This window comes from Bison bison, unplaced genomic scaffold (genome assembly GCF_000754665.1).
Source record: "Bison bison bison isolate TAMUID 2011002044 unplaced genomic scaffold, Bison_UMD1.0 scf7180017860731, whole genome shotgun sequence".
Taxonomy (NCBI): Eukaryota; Metazoa; Chordata; class Mammalia; order Artiodactyla; family Bovidae; genus Bison; species Bison bison.
In genome coordinates this window covers 381,966-402,189 of record NW_011491303.1, presented here as the reverse complement: position 1 = coordinate 402,189, position 20,224 = coordinate 381,966, and the positions used below count along the sequence as shown (strand labels likewise).

At 42.2% G+C, this 20,224-nt stretch overlaps 3 protein-coding genes and 9 non-coding genes across 12 annotated transcripts in view; 3 read left to right on the top strand and 9 right to left on the bottom strand.

Moving 5' to 3' along the window:
• The window catches only part of LOC104982851 (histone H3.1), a 7,472-nt gene extending 2,421 nt beyond the window's left edge, over positions 1-5,051 (bottom strand). Inside the window, exon 1 of the mRNA XM_010832300.1 lies at positions 4,686-5,051. Coding sequence (XP_010830602.1) covers positions 4,686-4,968 — 283 coding nt within the window. The 5' untranslated portion in view covers positions 4,969-5,051. The remainder of the gene's footprint in view (positions 1-4,685) is intronic.
• LOC104982852 (histone H2A type 1-H-like) lies at positions 3-228 on the bottom strand (the record flags this gene model as incomplete). Its single annotated transcript, XM_010832301.1, has 1 exon — positions 3-228. A coding segment is annotated over exon 1 (174 nt), but the record flags the coding sequence as incomplete, so codon positions are not given.
• LOC104982850 (histone H2B type 1) lies at positions 522-1,248 on the top strand. Its single transcript, XM_010832299.1, has one exon. The coding sequence runs from the start codon at positions 569-571 to the stop codon at positions 947-949; it is 381 nt and encodes a 126-aa protein (XP_010830601.1). The 5' UTR covers positions 522-568; the 3' UTR covers positions 950-1,248.
• Positions 5,052-5,877: 826 nt separating the features above from the next.
• Positions 5,878-5,949, top strand: TRNAM-CAU. The gene has a single exon. It is a non-coding gene; the product is annotated as a tRNA-Met (tRNA).
• A 1,297-nt stretch (positions 5,950-7,246) lies between these two features.
• TRNAR-UCG lies at positions 7,247-7,319 on the top strand. Its single transcript has one exon. It is a non-coding gene; the product is annotated as a tRNA-Arg (tRNA).
• Positions 7,320-10,501: 3,182 nt separating this feature from the next.
• On the bottom strand, positions 10,502-10,583 carry TRNAS-GCU. The gene has a single exon. It is a non-coding gene; the product is annotated as a tRNA-Ser (tRNA).
• A 1,664-nt stretch (positions 10,584-12,247) lies between these two features.
• Positions 12,248-12,319, bottom strand: TRNAQ-UUG. Its single transcript has one exon. It is a non-coding gene; the product is annotated as a tRNA-Gln (tRNA).
• A 491-nt stretch (positions 12,320-12,810) lies between these two features.
• Positions 12,811-12,882, bottom strand: TRNAQ-UUG. Its single transcript has one exon. It is a non-coding gene; the product is annotated as a tRNA-Gln (tRNA).
• A 1,118-nt stretch (positions 12,883-14,000) lies between these two features.
• Positions 14,001-14,082, bottom strand: TRNAS-UGA. Its single transcript has one exon. It is a non-coding gene; the product is annotated as a tRNA-Ser (tRNA).
• A 445-nt stretch (positions 14,083-14,527) lies between these two features.
• Positions 14,528-14,599, bottom strand: TRNAM-CAU. Its single transcript has one exon. It is a non-coding gene; the product is annotated as a tRNA-Met (tRNA).
• Positions 14,600-14,962: 363 nt separating this feature from the next.
• TRNAG-GCC lies at positions 14,963-15,033 on the bottom strand. Its single transcript has one exon. It is a non-coding gene; the product is annotated as a tRNA-Gly (tRNA).
• Positions 15,034-17,856: 2,823 nt separating this feature from the next.
• Positions 17,857-17,928, bottom strand: TRNAW-CCA. Its single transcript has one exon. It is a non-coding gene; the product is annotated as a tRNA-Trp (tRNA).
• Between the last annotated feature and the right edge of the window lie 2,296 nt (positions 17,929-20,224).

Sequence of the window (20,224 nt, the reverse complement as noted above, 5' to 3'; positions counted from 1 at the left end):
AGGTACTCCAGCACCGCTGCCAGATACACCGGAGCGCCAGCCCCGACCCGCTCGGCGTAGTTGCCTTTGCGGAGCAACCGATGCACTCGGCCCACGGGGAACTGGAGTCCGGCTCGCGAGGAGCGAGTCTTCGCCTTAGCGCGTGCTTTGCCGCCCTGTTTTCCACGACCAGACATAATGAAACACCAGAAACAGGCTGAGCCCCAGAGAAATGGATCCTCAACGCACAAGAAGCTAGGTAATTATACTCTCCGGGGGTTTGGTAAAACAGCCTATGCGATTGGCCAAACACAAATCCAAGCCAATCAAAAGCCAGATCTGAAGCAACACCTGCTAATTTACATAGGGAGCTTGTAGTGAAAAGGTCAAATTATGTAACTGTGAGCTAAGGGAAGAGCCAATAAGAGTTTGAAATAAAGAGCCTATCAGAGGTTAGGATGTGACGAAAAGACCAATCATAAATTGTAATTCTGCCATCCCTCATTTGCATACAGGCCAACCAAATACTAAGATCTTTTGCTTGTGGGCGTATTTTGTGTTCATCTCCTGGTCTTGTTTGGGTTTTGTGATGCCTGAGCCAGCCAAGTCCGCTCCTGCCCCTAAGAAGGGCTCCAAGAAGGCGGTGACCAAGGCGCAGAAGAAGGACGGGAAAAAGCGCAAGCGTAGCCGCAAGGAGAGCTACTCCGTGTACGTGTACAAGGTGCTGAAGCAGGTCCACCCGGACACCGGCATCTCGTCCAAAGCCATGGGCATCATGAACTCCTTCGTCAACGACATCTTCGAGCGCATCGCGGGCGAGGCGTCGCGCCTGGCGCATTACAACAAGCGCTCGACCATCACATCCAGGGAGATCCAGACAGCGGTGCGCCTGCTGCTACCCGGGGAGCTGGCCAAGCACGCGGTGTCTGAGGGTACCAAGGCCGTCACCAAGTACACCAGTTCCAAGTAAATTTCGTCATTTGAAACAAGGCAAATAACTCAAGGCTCTTTTAAGAGCCACCCAGTTTGTCTCAAAGGATCTGTAACTTTCCAGAATGTATTAAAATGGCTCGGTCAAGCAGTGAGAAACATTATATACAGCCATCAGGGTTAAGGTTTCTGACCATTGTGGTACGAGGAAAAATGTCTATGCCCCAACCACTAATGCCAAAGAAGCTAATTTTGAGCAGCGATGAGCCTGACCACAAAAGTTTTAATGTGCTACATATTAGCCACGTGTCTTTGCAAACGTCTCTTAAAAGGTAGGATGTCAGTTATTCTAAGTTGGCTATTTTTAAGAAGCAGGAAAATCTCTTAATACTTAGAAAAGTTAGTGTTTCCTAAAGACGTTTACATTTATAAAGTAAATAATCCAAATGTAAGCGTTTCCCTTGCTTTACCGGGAAGAAAATGTCCAAATAGAATCTGCTTTTTATGGAAAAGGACACTACTTAAATCTGCATTAACAATCTTACCAATGTTTACATTGCTTTTCCTGGTGACCTCTGAAAACAACTGACTACCCACTCCCATCATGTTTTTTTTAATCTGAAGATGGTATTTTAAGGTAGTGGCTCAGGCATTTTGTAGTCTTCTCAGTTTTACTGGGGATCTCCAGTGTACAGAGGAGGTAATACAAATTAGGTGTTTCTGTTTGTCTTTCCCTGTTAATATATCTTGTATCAATTAGACCAACCAAAGAATATGGAAAGAAAGAAGGGAAAATTTTTTCTCCCTATATCTTACACAGACTTTTGTGAACATTAAATGTTACTACATTTTGTAATGGTGCTTGTGAAGGAAATTCCCTAAAGCCTACATATAATTAAAGCATTCATTTCTCACTTTCCAAGGTTAATTGTAAATACACTTTAAAACAGTGTATGCTGGAAAACAAGTATATTTAAGAAATTAGATAAGCATGGTTTAAGGAGAAATCCCCCAGCGTATTCAGCCTCTTTGAACGCTAAATTTGGACATGGTACTTAAACCCTTCGTGAGCATTTCCTTACCTCTAAAATGGGAATAATAATTAAGAACTACTATGTGACATGGCTGGGGTGATCAATAAAAGAGCCCTTAGGGTGGTGCTGGCACAAAGAGAGTTCTCTAAAATATTAGCTGTTGCTAAAGCGGCTAGTTGAAGTTCCAGGATGTTCCCCTCAGGTCTGCCCACTTTAGAATCTCAGAATCCTGAGGCCTTGAACAAGGCAGTGGGCTGGAAAGACTACTAGCATTTAACACCAATTAGGACTCCTTGTCTGGCACTGCGAACAATACAAACCGCTTCTAACAGGCCTGCCCCTGTTGAAAAAACAATTCTGTTCCCTGAACTGTTTTGAGGACAACGTAGTGCCTGTGACTCTAAGTCTTCCCTTTCTTTGATGGCCAGTTCAAGCAACATATGCGTCATTTTCCAGGGATTATCTCGTGCCTCACTAGGATTAGAGGTATGTTTTTAATAGTCAGATGTGTTGGGTTCCAAGGCCATAGGCAAACTACTCACCTCCATTTGCCTCTCAAACTTGGTCTCTTTTTTCTCCACACCCCCTTGGCCTCCCTCTTCCCACCAGATAACTTCCTTGCTACCTCCAGGCTTTGCTACTTAGTCCTCCTTCCATTTGGAACTTCACTTTCTCAATCTTTTTTCCCCAATCATCACTTACAAGTAAAGCCTTCTGGTGGTGCTGGTTTAATTACTACATCATGTCTGACTCTTGTGACCCCATGGACTGTATCCCACCACGATCGTCTGTCCACAGGATTTCCCAGACAAGAATACTGGAGTAGGTTGCCATTTCCTTCTCCAGGGGATCTTCCTGACCCAGGGATCAAACCCACGTATTCTGAATTAGAGTCAGATTTTTTCCCCAAATCTTCCTATGTCATTTAAACTACCATCTCCTTCCTCTATAAAGTTTTTCCCAGCTTCAGTTTTGTTCATAGCACTATCTAACAAACTGTTTTACCTGTTTTGTCTGTGCCTCTTCCAACAAAATATAAGCTCCATGAACTTAGAAATACTGTTTTGTTCACCGTTGTTTACTGCTATAATTCCATAGCATCGAACAGTGCCTGGTACATGCCAGGTGCTCAATTTTGTTTGTTAAATTAACATAATCGTGTGAATTTATCTCCTCAAATCAGTGCCTTAGCTCCAATAACATCTGATTCTTTTCATATTTAAACACCAGAGCCCATATCGTTAAAAGAGATGACATTCCAAATGACTCCATTGATTTCTGGATTTCAAAGTATCACCCTACAAACTACTTGCCGGCCATAAGGAAGAGAAATCGGATTTTACGAAGAAACTATTAATAATTATCCTAAACCAATGACTGACCTAGAACCTACATAATCCCCTTAACAAGTGACCCTGATGTACAACAGTATTTACATACAATGATCTGTAACCTGTTCCTTGACAAGAAAATTAATGTTATTTCAGTCAAATCTAGGGAAAATCACTTCTACTTTGTAGGTCATACAGGGTACAGAAATCAAGGAAAATAACCCCATCAGGAAACAAGCCAAACCAGGAGGACATTCTATAGGCCAGGTCTACATCAAATCAATGTCAAAAAACTAAGTGAGATCCAGGAAATCTGGAGAAAACGTGTATCAATGCATTAAGAGACCTGAGACAGAACAAAAGGGAAGATTGGATCTTCCTCTGAACAAACCAGATCTCTAAGACATTTAAGGTATAACAGGGATTTGTTCATGTGCACCGACTATTAGGTATTTAGTTAGGCAGTGAGTATACCGGTAACTTTTTAAAACAAACAAAAACAGTGCATACTTCCTTTGAGGTAAAAAAAATCCTGATGTCTGTATAGTACTTTTTTAAGTGTTTATTTAATCTTAAGCCTAAGTGCCATTTATGTTGCTCATTTAAAAACATACTGCCTGTCGACTTTTTAAATTTTTCAAACAGGAATTCAGACTATAGTGTCCTCTATACCTAATACATGGTAGCTCTCCCGGTGGGTCCATTTTAATCGTTCCCCCAATGTATGGGTACAAGTTTTAGTCAGCAGAGCACAGCAGCAGCGCCACACGCCAGCCGAGGCCAGGAGCGCGCCCCCGCTGAGGAAAAGACCCGCCCTACTCGTGAATTCGCCTTTGTTCCGAGTCGCGCTTCCCGCCGCGGGCGCGGGCTTTCTTTGTTCCTCTGCCTCGCCGCCATCTTGAGCACAGGGCACCGCCGGGGGAGAGCCAAACATCGCTACATCGCGGTGAGTGTAAGCCGACTTCTCTGTAATACTCAAGTGCTGCGGATACTCGATTCCAAATTCGAAATATCCCAGAATTAAGCTAATCTTTCTGGGGTAGACAGGGTCTCATAAAAGTTAAACGCGCCGAAGTTATTTTTTAAACCACAGTGACCCTCCACTTCTCTAAAACTTTGTGTGCGTACGTACACAGTCATGTCTGACTCTGCAATCCTACTCACGGTATTATCTTGGCAAAAATACTGGGGTGGGTTATCATGCCATTCTCCAGTGTTAAGTTCCGAGAGGTTGGCTTTGTTTAGCGCAAACTGAGCATGAGATGTGCCTTAGAAAACAAGAGAAACAGCAAAAAGTGCTAGCCAGCTCTTTCACCGAAATATGTGGGCGGCCCTGAAAAGGGCCTTTGGTGGAAATATTGGGAACGCCGAGAAACGGCAGCTTAACCGCCAAAGCCGTAGAGGGTGCGGCCCTGGCGTTTCAGCGCGTAGACCACATCCATGGCGGTGACAGTTTTGCGCTTGGCATGCTCGGTGTAGGTGACCGCATCACGGATCACATTTTCCAGGAACACCTTCAACACCCCGCGGGTCTCCTCATAGATGAGGCCAGAAATACGCTTAACTCCTCCACGCCGGGCCAGACGACGGATGGCGGGCTTGGTAATACCCTGGATGTTATCGCGAAGAACCTTGCGGTGACGCTTTGCGCCACCTTTTCCAAGGCCCTTCCCGCCCTTGCCGCGTCCAGACATGGTAAAGCTGCCAAGAGAACTTCCAAAACAGCAGCGACAAAGCCCAGGCAATTCCTTTATATGAGCGGATTCCGGACCGAAGTGAGAACTGAAAGCGCTTTCGCGGGCACATTCATTTAGCTTGCCAGCCCGCCCCTCCCCTCGTGACCCAGTTCTGGGTGACGTCACGACAACTTAGTCCCCGCCCACCGAGCGGGCCCTCCGCTGACGATTCTCCGGTGTGTCCTCCCTCCCTAAGCAGGAATTTTCGAATGCAATTTAAAACTGGGTCAGACTAAAGAAATTAACATTTACTAATTTTCTTTTGCTGCTTAGGATGCTTTGGGACGTTGCACTGGAGCCATGGCCCACATGACCGGAACTGCTGAAACCTTCGTTGGAAATGAGGGCCCGGCTTTACCTCCACGTTTACGGGGCCTTCAGCACTGCTGCTCCGTCCCGGTAACAAAACCCCTTCAAATCGAAACCCCTCTCCAGAGGAGTTTAAAAGCTTCAAGACCTCGCCTTTTCCATCACCAAGCCAAGGGAAATCTAACCAAAAGATTTTTTTCACAAAAGGCAAATACATGGTTGCTTAGCGATTCTCCGGTAGAAATCTCGCCAGCCGCGGGAACCAAAGTTCCTTTCACGTCTTATTTTCGTTTTCTTCTTTGATTATTAAAACTTGTGATTCTGATTTAATTAACCGTTCCTCCTCCTGCGCCCAGTAACTTAACTCCGTATTAATGTTTACTTTTCTACTTGTTTTCTCTGATTCTGGTAGCGACATTAATCCAAACTGTTGGCATCTTGTAGCCAAAGTATTGAAATAAATACCCCTCCCCGACCCCGCCCTTACAGTTTTCTGAAGTTAGAGGCGTGCTTCCTAGTACAGTTAAGGGTATTATTAGTAACATGTTTGGGTTGTAAAGCAGAGTGGCGCAGCGGAAGCGTGCTGGGCCCATAACCCAGAGGTCGATGGATCGAAACCATCCTCTGCTAGTTTCAGCTTTTTCTGAACTACTAGAAAATACCCTGAAAATAAATGTGAAAACCGTTTCCGTGATTTCTTATGTTTGCCAAAGTAACCATGTTATTGTCTCCAGTTTTCATGACAGCGTTCATTGTCTTGTGATGCTGTGAAAGTGCTGAATTAAGAGAGCAGGAGTGGAAGCCCAGATCTAGTTACGCTTCCTTCTACTCATAATTCAGAAAGCACTCTTTGTAAGAAATTGAGGCCATGTAGTTAAAGTGACAAACTAAAAATCTCCTGGGCCATGCCTGCGCAGATTCTTTGCAACTACTAGAGTTTTAATCTTTGGAGTAAATAAGTAACAGTTTGAGACTGCAGAGTTTGGTGACCTTAATTGTACGCTGACCTGAGAAGACCACTTCGGCCGCTACTGTAAATGTGTCTCTACCCTCTACCTTCCTTTTCAACCTCTAACAGAACTATTCTCTATGCTTATATTTAAAATATATGTGTGGACTGTTTTATATATTTTTCCTCTCTCAGAAAGTATTCCTATTCAGATATTTATGTTACATACTGTACTAGGACCTAAGAACACTCATTAAGTAGCCTACAGCGTAGACATGCTTTTAAAACAATATGTAACTATGTATAGTACACGTATGTACAGTACAGATATTTCTTTAAAAGAGTGTACACTAAGTGCAACGGGGGAAAGGGAAAATGATGTTTCCAGTAGCCCTATGACCACCCATTAGTTGGTGATTCGCTGAAAGGATTCACATGAATCAAGATATATCCAAGGTTAAGATTTATTACAGCAAAGAAAAAAGTGTAGACACAAAAAGGAAAAGATATACACAAGCAAGTACTAGAGAAGCCTTCCTTGTCCTCCATCTTCAAGGATGACACGGTCTCTCTTGCTTGAGTGGAAAAGTCATGAAAAGAAAGACACCAGTCATGCTCAAAAACCATTTTGGCTGAATTTCCAGGCCAATAATTTTCTCATAGATAAGATAGTCTCCAACAAGGCTGTGTGTATATATGTATGTATGTATGTATATATATATATGCAACGTTTTGGCATCCTTTATGTGCCATATACTCCCTGCATGGAGTACCCAAGACCGAAATAATTATCAGTTCTTATCTTTCACAAGATGGTACTCCTTGGCCCCAAATAACCCCTGTAATCTCGAATTTCCATTTTTCTAAAGACAGGGCGCAGGTGGCGCGGGGACCATTTGCCTTTTTGCCATTATGCAGCTTTCACGATTCAGGACGAGACAGAAAATTTAAGTGTCTCAGGAGCCACATTGCCTAAGAGACCACGTGGCCTAACGGATAAGGCGTCTGACTTCGGATCAGAAGATTGAGGGTTCGAATCCCTTCGTGGTTAGTTTTGACTTTCCTGTAATAGAATTTAATAGCCATATCTCCTGGATAGGCAATCGAAAACCCTGTGTTTACTGTGTCTCGAACCATTTTCTTTCTGCCCTATTTTTAAGAGATTATTCTCAAAAGCCTTCGGAGAACCAGAGTGAAGAGTGGCTGGAAATCAAAACACTAACAAAGCTTCCAGTAATTTGGGGGCCCTCACGTTCTCCCTAAATTTGGATTTGAGCTCATGAGTTTCATCTTCACAGACTCAGCTTGTCCTTGAAAAGGAAATTCCGATGTGTAAGTGGAGCTCTCTCCAACTGAGCCCCCAGTTGGTAGCACAGGGGGAAAACCTGTTGCCTCTCCTTTCCCATGACTTCGTCCAAAGCCACAACCTCTTCTCTGTTAGTCCTGAGTTCTGGCTGCTGGAATCTGTCACTGGTTTCCACTCTTCTCCTGTCTTTTCCATCTGAACTTCTTTTTTTTTCCTTTGGTTTTATTGCCATCAAAAGGATGAGAACAGCTTTTATTCAAACCGAAATTACAGAACAAAATATTAAGGTCATTAAAAGAGCTGGACTGTTTGCAAAGTGTATGCAAACAGGAAGGCAGAGAAGATAACCACACAAAATATACAAAAACTTTTTTCTGTACCTAAATAACTGAATTTAATAATAAGTTAGGATGAAGAAAATTTAATTTCCAATGTTGAGTTCTTAGTGAAACATATGATGTTCCCAGATTCAAGTCATATGGAGGCTTAGCTCTTTTCTACTAAACATATTCCTCTTTCTCTGTTTTTTGGAAACAATAGAAGAGATTAGCACATTTAAAATTATCTTTTGCGTGGGACTCTTTTCAACCCTATGGACTGTAGCCCACCAGGTTCCTCTGTCCATGGGATTCTCCAGGCAAAAATACTATGGGTTGCCATCTTCCCAACCCAGGGAGGCAGCCTGTGTCTCCCTCTGTTACATTGCACCAGGTGAGCGGGGGTTTCTTAACCCACTGAGAAGCCCCAAATAATCCTTTAATGTATATTAAAAGAAGTGACAAATACCCTAGGTATATTCTGCCTGGACAAAGTTTTTTTTCTCCCATGTCAATATCATGCACACACATATACATACACACATATACAGTATCCTGTTATTTCAGGATTATCTGTTGAATGTTTACAGTGTGCAAAGTTGAGGAGACAAGGATCTAAAAGGGTGGTACCCCTACAACCTTATTTTCAAACAAGGTAACATGGGGATGGAGAGGCAAGAGGGTTAAGACTGACTGCTCAGATATCCAATATCTGTGATTATTTATTCGAGAAAATTCAAAGATATAAAAAAAAATACCAATTCCTCAAGACTCCACTTTGGCCTCCAATCTGAATCATGGTTTCCTCGGTTTTTATTTTCCAAATAAAATGGGTTATAGTTTGTGAGCCGTCTTTGAACCACATGTACCACATAAGCCATATCTTATAAAATTCAAAAACAGATTTTACTGCAAAATTTGTACTTCATAGGTCTCATTCCTCACGAGCCTTTGGAAGATCTGCTGACCTATGACCAGTGTACTTTAGAAGAATTTTCCAAGTTTCAAAAATCATAATCCCAGTCACTGGATTTGAGCACGTTCAGTTCAGTTCAGTCACTCAGTCATGTCTGACTCTGCGACCCCATGAATCGCAGCACGCTAGGCCTCCCTGTCCATCACCAACTCCCAGAGTTCACTCAGACTCATGTCCATCGAGTCAGTGATGCCATCAGCCATCTCATCCTCTGTTGTCCCCTTCTCCTCCTGCCCCCAGTCCCTCCCAGCATCAGAGTCTTTTCCAATGAGTCAACTCTTCACATGAGGTGGCCAAAGTATTGGAGTTTCAGCTATAGCATCATTCCTTCCAAAGAAATCCCAGGGCTGATCTCCTTCATAATGGACTGGTTGGATCTCCTTGCAGTCCAAGGGACTCTGAAGAGTCTTAGAAAGACCTTATCATCTCCTGATCTAAAAGACCTTGGTTCCCATGAACCTTAGTTAAAAAAAAAAAAAGTATGATTTTTTTTTTTTAAACAAGCAATTTGTCTGGTCTCTACCTCGGTTTTCTCATCCGTAAAAGAGACAGGTGATGGGAGGGAGAATTTTCCAAAAGATCATCTTTATGGTCCCTTCAAATTTTGTTATTCCACACCATGTGCTCAGCCCTTTGCTATAGTTTGCCTGTAAGGTGAAAGAAAAGAGGGGGAACAGATGAGATTTTATGGGATTTTGGGCTAAAATTAAGATATAAGTGGCAGAAGATGATCAAAGAAGGAAGGAAACAGAGCCTGGAACTCCTGAAAAGATCTTTGACTAAATTCATTCATACAAAACACAAAGAGGAGAATGATGCTTTCATTTGAGAATTCACAGAAAAGGCACATTTGATGTGCCTCTTGCAAAAAGATTTTGCCACCAAGGAGTAGTGACTTTACAGGCAGAAGTGACTGCATGAGCAAAAGCAGAGCATGTGAACAGTTTCTGCTCCTGAAAGCAGGGACCAGGATTCAGATAAAGCTAGAGTCTGACGAAGAGATTGGGGGCCACCGCAGGGCGGGTAGGGAGTGATGAGGTGTAAGGAGAGAGTGCCTTGGACCTGGAAACGTGCTGCCTGGGATTTAAAAGGCAAATATATATACAAAAACTGCCGAGACAAGGAACCATGACTGGAGAGCGGTTGGGAGCAGTGAATGAAGAGAATGACCCGTGGTTCTCAGCCCATCAGAATCACCTGTGGTGCCTGCAACCACAGAAACGTCACCCTCAGGTTTACTGATTCAGCTGTGTGAAGGTGTGGCGGAAACGAGGACATTTTGAGAAAACTCCCTGGGAGTGTGTAATTTGCTTCACTGTTTGGAACGCAGGCAGGAAGGAGGCGGCCAGCGGGTTGGGCAGGGTGTTAACAGACAACGGAACTCAAAAGGCCCGGAATCAGTTTTTGACTCCGGTAGAGAAGCAGTAGAATCAGTGAGCACACCTGAGCCTGAGCAAAGGCAGCAGTTTCTTAACTCTCTCATCCACGCGACGGATTTCCTAATCTCTCTATAAAAGGGGTTAAAAACATGCCTTATTGATAGTGAAAGTTACACAGTTCGTCCGTAACGGTTTTATACCTTGTTCACAGGGCACTAAAACCTCACTCCCACACTACAGCGGGAGAAGACAGGACGACGAGGATGGGATTCGAACCCACGCGTGCAGAGCACAATGGATTAGCAGTCCATCGCCTTAACCACTCGGCCACCTCGTCACCTGCATGACTTGCTTCCGATAAAATTATATTTCTTTACACAACAGAGTTCTATTTGTGAAATTACATTATTATTATTTTTTTAACTTATGAGGAAAATGTCTTTTCTCCCTATAAATGGCCCTCTTGCTTTGATAAAGGGAAAAAAAATAAAAGACCACACTCCAAGCACTAAAGAAGAGTGTGAAGGATCCTCAAAAGGCTTAAACTAGGTCTATTTTATGATCCAACAATCCCAGTTTTAGTTATTTATCCAAAAGAAATGAAAACAGGATATCAAAAATATATCTGCACTCCTATGTTTATTACAACACTGTTTACAATAGTCAAGATATGGGAAAAAATCGTCAGGAAATGAATAAAGAAAATGCGGGGTGTGTGTGTGTGTGTGTGTGTGTGTGTGTGTGTAATGGAATGTTATTCAGCCACAAGAAAGAAGGAAACTCTGCCATTCAAGACAACATGGACCTTGAGGGTGTTATGCTAAGTTAGATAAGACATATAAAGAAAGACAAATACTGTATGCTATCACTCATAATATGTAAGAATACGTTACCTTACATGGTAAAAGAGATTTTGCAGATATGATTAAGTTGAGGATTTCAAGATGGAAGAGTATCCTGGATTATCCAAGTGGACCCAAAGGAGGATCAGATTCAATAGTAGGAAATGTGAATGCAGAACCAAGAAGCAATGCATGGAAGAGGCCATTAAAATTGAAAAAAGCCAGGAAATATTCTTGAAGTCTCTTGAAATATTCTTCATTGAAGTCTCCAGAAGAAACATAGCCATTCTGAAACCTTGATTTTAGACTTCTGAACTCCAAAACTGTAAGAAAGTAAATTTGTCTTGTTTTAAGTAACTAAATTTGTGGTCAATTACTACAGCAGCAATAGGAAATTAATACAGAGGTTCTAAAGCACTTCCATGACTGGGGCTTAATAAGCAGGAAGAACTTTGCAGAACTTTTTCTAGAATGCCAGAGGCACACATTTGTGGGGACTCTTATTTTGCTGTCATTGAGAGTACTGGAGGATACATGCTCAAACTGTGGTGAGAAAGTCAACAGAAGGAATTTAGAGTCCCACTGACAGCTGCTATTGTTGTACTCAGAGACCAGAGGGTTAACCACTTTACCATGGGACCTTGATATAAGTAACCTTCACAGGAAGATTTGTATCCTGGTCAGTTGATCTTTCAAAGGCTTCAGCATAGATTCAGTGGGAACATTAAGAGACAGTGGAGACTTTACACTGTCCTGTAAAGAGACAGTGGAGACTTTACACTGTCCTGTAAAGAGACAGTGGAGACTCTCAGATGACCGATAGCTTAGAATCTTATTCTATGTTTTGGACATTTTCTGGTCTGTGTGCAGAGTTTTGCAGCCTACAGAGCATTTGCCTGAGCTCCGAAGGAGAAAAGGATCACAGGTGGGGCCTGTCTTCTGGGACTGCTATAAAGGCCTCTGATATATGAACTCTTAATCACTCAAGTAGGTAGTTCACTTACAGATCTGACCCACTTCATAGGAGTCCCAGAAGAAAGTAAGGGAGAATGCTTCTCCGGAGGATGCCTGAGTGGGAAGGTTATGCCCGGAAACCGATGTGTACATTATCAATTTGAGGCAAACCGAGAGAAAATTGGCTGGTCACCAAAACTAATGAAGGTCCCACCGAGATTTGAACTCGGATCGCTGGATTCAAAGTCCAGAGTGCTAACCATTACACCATGGGGCCACTACAACCTACTATCTCCTGGAAGATTTCTGAATATTCATTGAAGAGCCTGTGCTCTTCAGGACTTTGAGAACTATAATTTTTTATCTTAAAAATATATATAAAGAATCAGTTGTATTCCAGTCAGCAAAGGATCCGAGTGAAATACAACGACCAAGGCTCACAGGCACTACGAATTTCTCAGGACCCAGTTCATATTAAAAACTGATGGAACTCGGACCCAGAACTGAGGTCAGGGGTATAAAACGCGAATAGTCAAGCAGACAGCAATCTAAATTACTAGAATCTGAGGGGATTCTGTAGTCCAGAGAAGGAAATGGAGAAGACAACAGATGGGAAATCTCAGATGAATAGATGAAGAAAGTTGTTCGGCAGAACATTGCCTCCTTGCTGACGGGGATGGGGTGTCTAGTCGCGCAAGTGCTTAGATGTCTGGCCTCCTGGAGATACCACAGTGATTGAAGAGACGGGGAGGGAAGGCACCAAAAGTCAGGTCCCACCGAGATTTGAACTCGGATCGCTGGATTCAAAGTCCAGAGTGCTAACCATTACACCATGGGGCCACCGTATGCTCTTTAAGGCGAGCAGTTAGAAACGTGGCTGCAGTGTGTCATATGCACTTTATTCTGATGATTTCGGTCTTGTATGAATGAAGGCCTCATTATCAGTGCTCCACAATGCGAAAAGCGTACAGCTCACTTTGCTTCCAGTTATTCTCAGAGTCCACGTAGGGTTTGAGTATCTGCCTTCCTTGCAAAATCAAAACCGCACTTAACTGAATTTCTGACGTGGGCCATGAATGTCTATATATGGTGTCTACACTTAAAAATTCCATAGGACACGTGTGAATATAGAAGAAGAAGAAAAACGTTCAAGATAAGATAGGAAATTATTGGTAATTTTGAGATTAAGGAAAAACTTTGGAGTATTTTTACAAACTTCTTTTTGCTTATCCGCAATTCCAAATGGATCAATTGCAAGTTTAATACAAGTTGAATTTTTGTTATATTCATTCTTATTTCTGTCGTATATACCGTGTGCGTATGTCTTAGAAAGAGTTTTAGCAAGCGAAACAGTTTTGGGTATGTTTGGGGGGTTTTGTTTTTTTTTTTTTAATAAAATTTAGCCAAAATCTGAAAACAGTTTTGAATATTCTTCAACTGATACTTACTCCCTACAATATGGCCTCCTAAATGGAATGATAAGAGGGCTCCAGAAGGAAATGTTGGAAATTTCTGTTTGAAATACTGGTTCTGAAACGTCAAAATATTCACGAGTAAAATAGTGATGCCTTGATAAACCCAAATTCTTGGAAGTTCATTAAGGGGAAAACGAGGCAAGTGAGGATCGAAAGTCAGACCTAAACTGAATTTAAGTTGGGGAGATAGTAATTCAAAATGAATTAATGCCTGAGCTTAACATATATGTGTGTGTGTGTGTGTGTGTGTGTGTGTATGTATGTATGTATGTATTTATAATGGTCTCAGAAATCCCTAGCGTTTACCAAAGTAAATTTCAAAGATTTTCTCTACAGACAGTTATACTAGGGGACTAAAATTTCCTCCATCCAATTTTATGCAGAAAGATAATAATAATCAGGGAAACAGTGTATTTCGTGTCAAGTTTCCACAGTTAGTACTTGGACCTGGAGAGGAGGAGAGAAAAAAAAAAAAAGCGACTACGTAGCCGGCAGGATTCGAACCTGCGCGGGGAGACCCCAATGGATTTCAAGTCCATCGCCTTAACCACTCGGCCACGACTACAGAACTGATAAGATTGTCTAGATATTTTCCCATGAGGAATATCTTGCCTGTTACAAATGTCCTTTCATTTTAACAGCTGTTCTGGAATGCCTGTCATCATGATAAAAATATCAACAATTTGAAGATGAGATGTTGGTTACAGATCTTATCACAAAATGTAACCTTTGTCTGACTTACAAAATACCAGAGATCTTACGAAGGTCACATTCCAATCCCTACGATGTGTAGTGGTCCCCAAATCTGAAAGATTAAATTCCAACAGATTTCTCGGACATAAAGAATAAGATTTACCTCCGTTAAAAATGGGAAAGAGGTATTTCTAACACGCAACTTTAGGGATTCTTACACATCCAGAGCTAGTACAGAAGCTAGATGTGATAGTCTGTTGTAAAAGCATTCAGTCCCTTCTAAGATCAGGTTTCAATCAACAAAAGGACACCGCAGATAGCAGAGGATGGTTTCGATCCATCGACCTCTGGGTTATGGGCCCAGCACGCTTCCGCTGCGCCACTCTGCTAACACGTGTTTTTTGTTTTTTAATTTATTTTCAAGGGGATACATTTTGGCACTTTCTTAGATCTAAAATATTATGAATATCTTTCTAAAGCTGCTTCGAAGAGTAGGAATATTGCATATATGTCTGTACGTGGCCACATTCCACCTCCAAATACCACTTACTCACAAATCACTTTCTAAAGACTACTGTCAATTGAGGTTTTTTTGGTTGTTGGAAAACCAAATGCATGCCAATAGGTATAATTTATAAAATTGAAATTGTGAATTTACAAAGGTGAAATTGTAAATTACCAGTAAATCACCAGAAGTTCACTTAGCTTAAAATACTTCTTGTTTGCGGCTTTTGGGGAAAACATAAACTTGATGCATTGGCCGGGAATCGAACCCGGGCCTCCCGCGTGGCAGGCGAGAATTCTACCACTGAACCACCAATGCCTCGACGAATTCAGCATTCTTTATTTGTGTCCAAATAATTATCTTATTCCTAAATTCTGGGGCAAATAATAAGGGTGCGTATTTTTTCCCCAGAATGTTCTTAAATCCCGTCAAATAACAGATTACATCTAAATATTCTGGGAAAACCTGTGAACTAGAAGGAAACTGACACTGCTGATATGTGACTTGGAGTCTTTTGAAAATGAAAAATACCTATAAACACCCGACATATAAAAATGTTTTTCTCCATCCCTTCCTCAATTTATATCTTTAATGAAAACACTTTCTGAAAGTTTCTTATTAAGGCTGAAAGCCAGTTCGTATACTTACTAGGCCAACGTGCTCAATTCAAGTTTGAAGCACCAAGTTGCTTCATTTTGGAAAAAAGACCTTCTATTGTCATTCTGTTTATGGAGACCCAAGTTTGGCAGGGAGGATATTGTCAACGGAAGCAGGATAAAAAAGAAAATAATAAAGGAAAAAATAATTCTCCCACTTCCTTCTCCTTACTTGCTCCTGGATACAGCTTGCCGAGGTCACTGTGGCACTTTGGAAGCAAAAGACAAATGGGGCCTAGAAACAAATCCTGTGTTTCAGGACTTTTCAGCTGGTTTGGAGGAAAAAAACAACACAGAGAAAACCACTGATAATCAATGAAAACAATCTCTACTGAAATGACTCTTGAGTGTGGGCTTTAGGGAAGTAGCAGAATCTGACAGCCTGGATTATTAAAGCATGTGAAAGCCCAGGAACTTTTTTTCACTCTAGAAATCTCTTCACTTCTTCTTCAGAATAGAGAAATTGCAATATTTAATAGGCGGCTATGATTAGGATGCTTTGAAGGGGAAGAATGGCAAAAAGCCTTTTAGTAAATTGAGAGGTTATTAATGTTGATCTTAAAGGAAGAATCTGGGCCATAAATTAGGTTCTTCCAAATCCTAGCAACAGAATAATATATAACTGGACAGTATGAGAGATATAAATAAATTCAGCCAAGTTTCCTAATTTGTTTATTCATATGTAAATAGAGCCCAACAGAGTTGAATGTAAGTCATTCAACTTACATTCCTCTAGGGGTTGTAAAAATAAAATAAAATGATGCATATTGAAGCCTTGAAAAATAGTATAAAACTATCAGATAAATATTAGCCACTGATATTTATTTCATGGAACTTTTTAATGAACCACTGGGAGTCAGAAGTTGTATCTTCTATTATAAACAGAAATCTTTAGTGTAATGCACATAGTTGGTGCTCACATTAGTTGTACTGAATTGATTACATACTGTAGGCTATTTTAGAACAAATATCTAAAAGTATGTTCTTTGTTATAAAAGAAATCTTTACAATGTGCACTCTTTTTCCTCAGATTTCATTTGGTTTAGATGCTAATTCGTATCCAAGTCTTGGGACCCAACGGACTGTAGCCTAGCAGGCTACTCTGTCCATGGGATTCTCCAGGCAGGAATACTGGAGTTTCCTTCTCCAGAGAATCTTCCCCACCCAGGGATCAAGTCCAGGTCTCCTGCATTGGAGGCAGGTTCTTTACCAACTTAGCTACAAGGGAAGCCCTTGCTATTTCTTCAGAACGTCACCAATAACCTCATTGAAAAACAAAGCTGAGTTTATTGGACAAGAGAAAACATTATGTCAGGAATCTCAATAGTGACTCAGAGTGAGAAGGTAAAGTTGAGCTGTTTAGTGAGATTTTCAAAATGTGAATTTTTGGTGAGTAAGGATTGGATAAGGATCGTAATATATATAAGCATTGCTAGACACAGGAGATGATTTTGAGATAAAATGTACTCATTGTCTACTGCTGTGTAACAAATTACCCTAAAACTTAGTGGCTTAAAACAACAAACATTTACTATCTCATATTTTCTGTGGATCTGGAATTCAGGAGTGGCTTACCCAGGTTGGAGTCTCTTCAGTTCAGTTCAGTTCAGTCGCTCAGTCGTGTCTGATTCTCTGCGACCTCATGAATTGCAGCATGCCAGGCCTCCCTGCCCATCACCAACTCCCGGAGTTCACCCAAACTCATGTCCATCAAATCGGTGATGCCATCCAGCCATCTCATCCTCTGTCGTCCCCTTCTCCTCCTGCCCCCAATCCCTCCCAGCATCAGTCTTTTCCAATGAGTCAACTCTTCACATGAGGTGGCCAAAGTATGGGAGTTTCAGCTTTAACATCATTCCTTCCAAAGAACACCCAGGACTGATCTCCTTTAGAATGGACTGGTTGGATCTCCTTGCAGTCCAAGGGACTCTCAAGAGTCTTCTCCAACACCACAGTTCAAAAGAATCAATTATTCGGCGCTCAGCCTTCTTCACAGTCCAACTCTCACATCCATACATGACCACAGGAAAAACCATAGCTTTGACTAGACGGACCTTTGTTGGCAAAGTAATGTCTCTGCTTAATGTCAATATGCTATCTAGGTTGGTCATAACTTTTAGTCTCTTACAAGGTAGCCAACAGGATGTGGACAAGAGTTACAGACATCTACTTACTTGGGGCTGGAGTATATACCTCTTCCCCTCTTCCTCCCCCTCCTCTTCCTCTGCCATCTTCTCTCCCCTAACCCCCTTCTCCTTCTCCTCCACCTCCTTCATCATTTCCATCCATTTACTTACTCTTCGGTATTCCTGAAAAGCAAAATAAAAATCATAAGCTTAATGCTTTAAGATGATCTACATTCTCTTTACTTCTATTTGCCAGATGATCTTCAATAATTTCTGGGAAGAGGTTCCTCTTCAACAGATTACGTGAGTCAAACACAAACTGGCCAGCAACTTTATGAAAGCTCCCTTTCTCCAAAATTTGACCCCGACGTGATTTGAACACGCAACCTTCTGATCTGGAGTCAGACGCGCTACCGTTGCGCCACGAGGTCACGAGTGAAAGGTAGACTCTATTCTAAATTAGGATTTAAATAATGCCTTCTCCTCGTCCCCAGGTCCTAAAGATTTATCTTTCTATTGGTAAACTTGATTATATTTCTCCCCGCTATTCACAGCTTCACTAATACTTGGTAGAGAAAGATAAGAAAGATTAAATATTAACTCAAAAGCCCCAGTGCTCCGCATAGGGGAAACTCATTGGTTTCTCACTTCCCGCCTGTCGAAACTTCGCTGTCTTGAGAATGACTGTTTACGTACTCAGCTTAGATCCACAATGAAACAGGATTAAGAATTGCCACTATTTTCGAACAACCAGTTTTCCTATAAATTCACTAGACCTCAGTTCAGTTCACTCGCTCAGTCCTGTTCAACTCTTTGCGACCCCATGGACAGCACGCCAGGCCTCCCTGTCCATCACCAACTCCCAGAGTTTACTCAAACTCATGTCCATTGAGTCGGTGATGCCCTCCAACCATCTCATCCTCTGTTGTCCCCTTCTTCTCCTGCCTTCAATCTTTCCCAGCATCAGGGTCTTTCTTCTCAAAAAGATTCCCAGCCTTCCCTGCCCTGCGGTGTCCAATCCTTGACCCTGCACCCGCCACCCTGTCCCACACACCCCTCCTACCTCAGCGCTAAAAAGCTGCTTTATCCTCAAAAGTGTAGCATAGATGGCTTGTCTTCCTGACACCCTCACTTCTCACTGGAATTCCGAGAGCCTTCTGCTCTCTATACTGTACACTTGCCATTGAGTTCACAACAACTCAGAGCAAATCGCTAGTATCTACTGAGTTCTTAGCATTTTCTACCAGTTCTGTGTTATTAGAGCCTCTTCTAGCCAGTGATTCTTAAAAAGTGCTCACGGACTAGGAGCATTTGCATCAGCTGTGAACCTGTTAGCGAAGCAAGTCCTTGGCCACGCCCCAGGCCTACAAAATCAGGTCTGGAGGCGGACCCCAGCAGCCTTTGTTTTAACAAAACCCCCCTGATCGTGATGAAGGGAATAGCTTGAGAAACACTGCCCTAGCCTAGAAACTCTATACTTTGCTCACTCAAAATAATAATAATTTTCCATTTTCTTCCAGGATGGTGGACAGGCAAGGTGATATTAGTTTGTTGCTATAGCAAAGTACCACAGATTGGATGGCTTAAGCAACGATTTATCTTCTCACAGTTCTGAAAGCTAGAAATTCAAGAACAACGCTGTCAATGGGTTTATAGACGGCAGTTCTTCTCCTTGGGTCTTCACATGGTCTTTCCTCTGTGTGTTTGTGTCCTGGTCTTTTTACATTAAGGACACCAGTCATTGTATCAGGGCTTACCCATATGACCTTTTTTACTTTAGTTACTTTTTTAAAAGCCCTGTCTCCAAACAAAGTCATATCTGAGGTATTGAGGTGTTAGAGCTTCGATATATGAGGCGCGGGTGGGAGTAGGGGAAGCAGACAGGAGGACACAATTCAGGTCCTAATAGCCAGTTTCCAGGTGAAGCTGCTGCTGACAATTCCTGAGCCTGGCAAGGGGCGTGACGACGGAAGTTCTGTGGTGTGTATCCGATCGCCTCTTCACTTTTCCTACACGAAGTGTTTAGAATTCAGCTTTCTAGGGTCTGACAAGTCAACAAAGTATCACACTTCAATCTGCTTTCCAGATGCCAAGTTTGTTACTGTTGCCTCCTCTCCCGAAATTTTGATTCTATTTGAATTTAGGTTTGGGGGCTGTTTTGAGTGGGATTTCTGGAGTGCACAAAAGCGAATTCTTGTCTTTCACCCACAGTCTTTACCTGAAAGCCCCCCGCAAGGCAGCGGTGGTCCCCTGAGTAAATAAAGTAATCCAGCTCTATACCTCTCCTTCAGCTCTCAGCTCAAGCATTCCTTCCCTACTGTGGCCTTTCTCCCAGATTCTCATCAAAAGATAAAAAGCACTCTATTATTAGCTATTGTAGGATCATCTTGTTTTAACTTTACAGTATTTTTAACCCTCGGGTTCAACCTATTTCCCCAACTAGATGGTAGGATTTTTGAGGAGCTGGAAATATCCTTGTTTGCAATAATACTCTCACTATGTTACAATTATGGGCTTCCCATGGGGTCGCTAAGAGTCGGACACGACTGAGCGACTTCACTTTCACTTTTCACTTTCATGCTTTGGAGAAGGAAATGGCAACCCACTCCAGTGTTCTTGCCTGGAGAATCCCAGGGACGGAGGACCCTGGTGGGCTGCCGTCTATGGGGTCACAGAGAGTCGGACACAACTGTAGCGACTTAGCAGCAGCAGCAGTTGGTGGCTCAG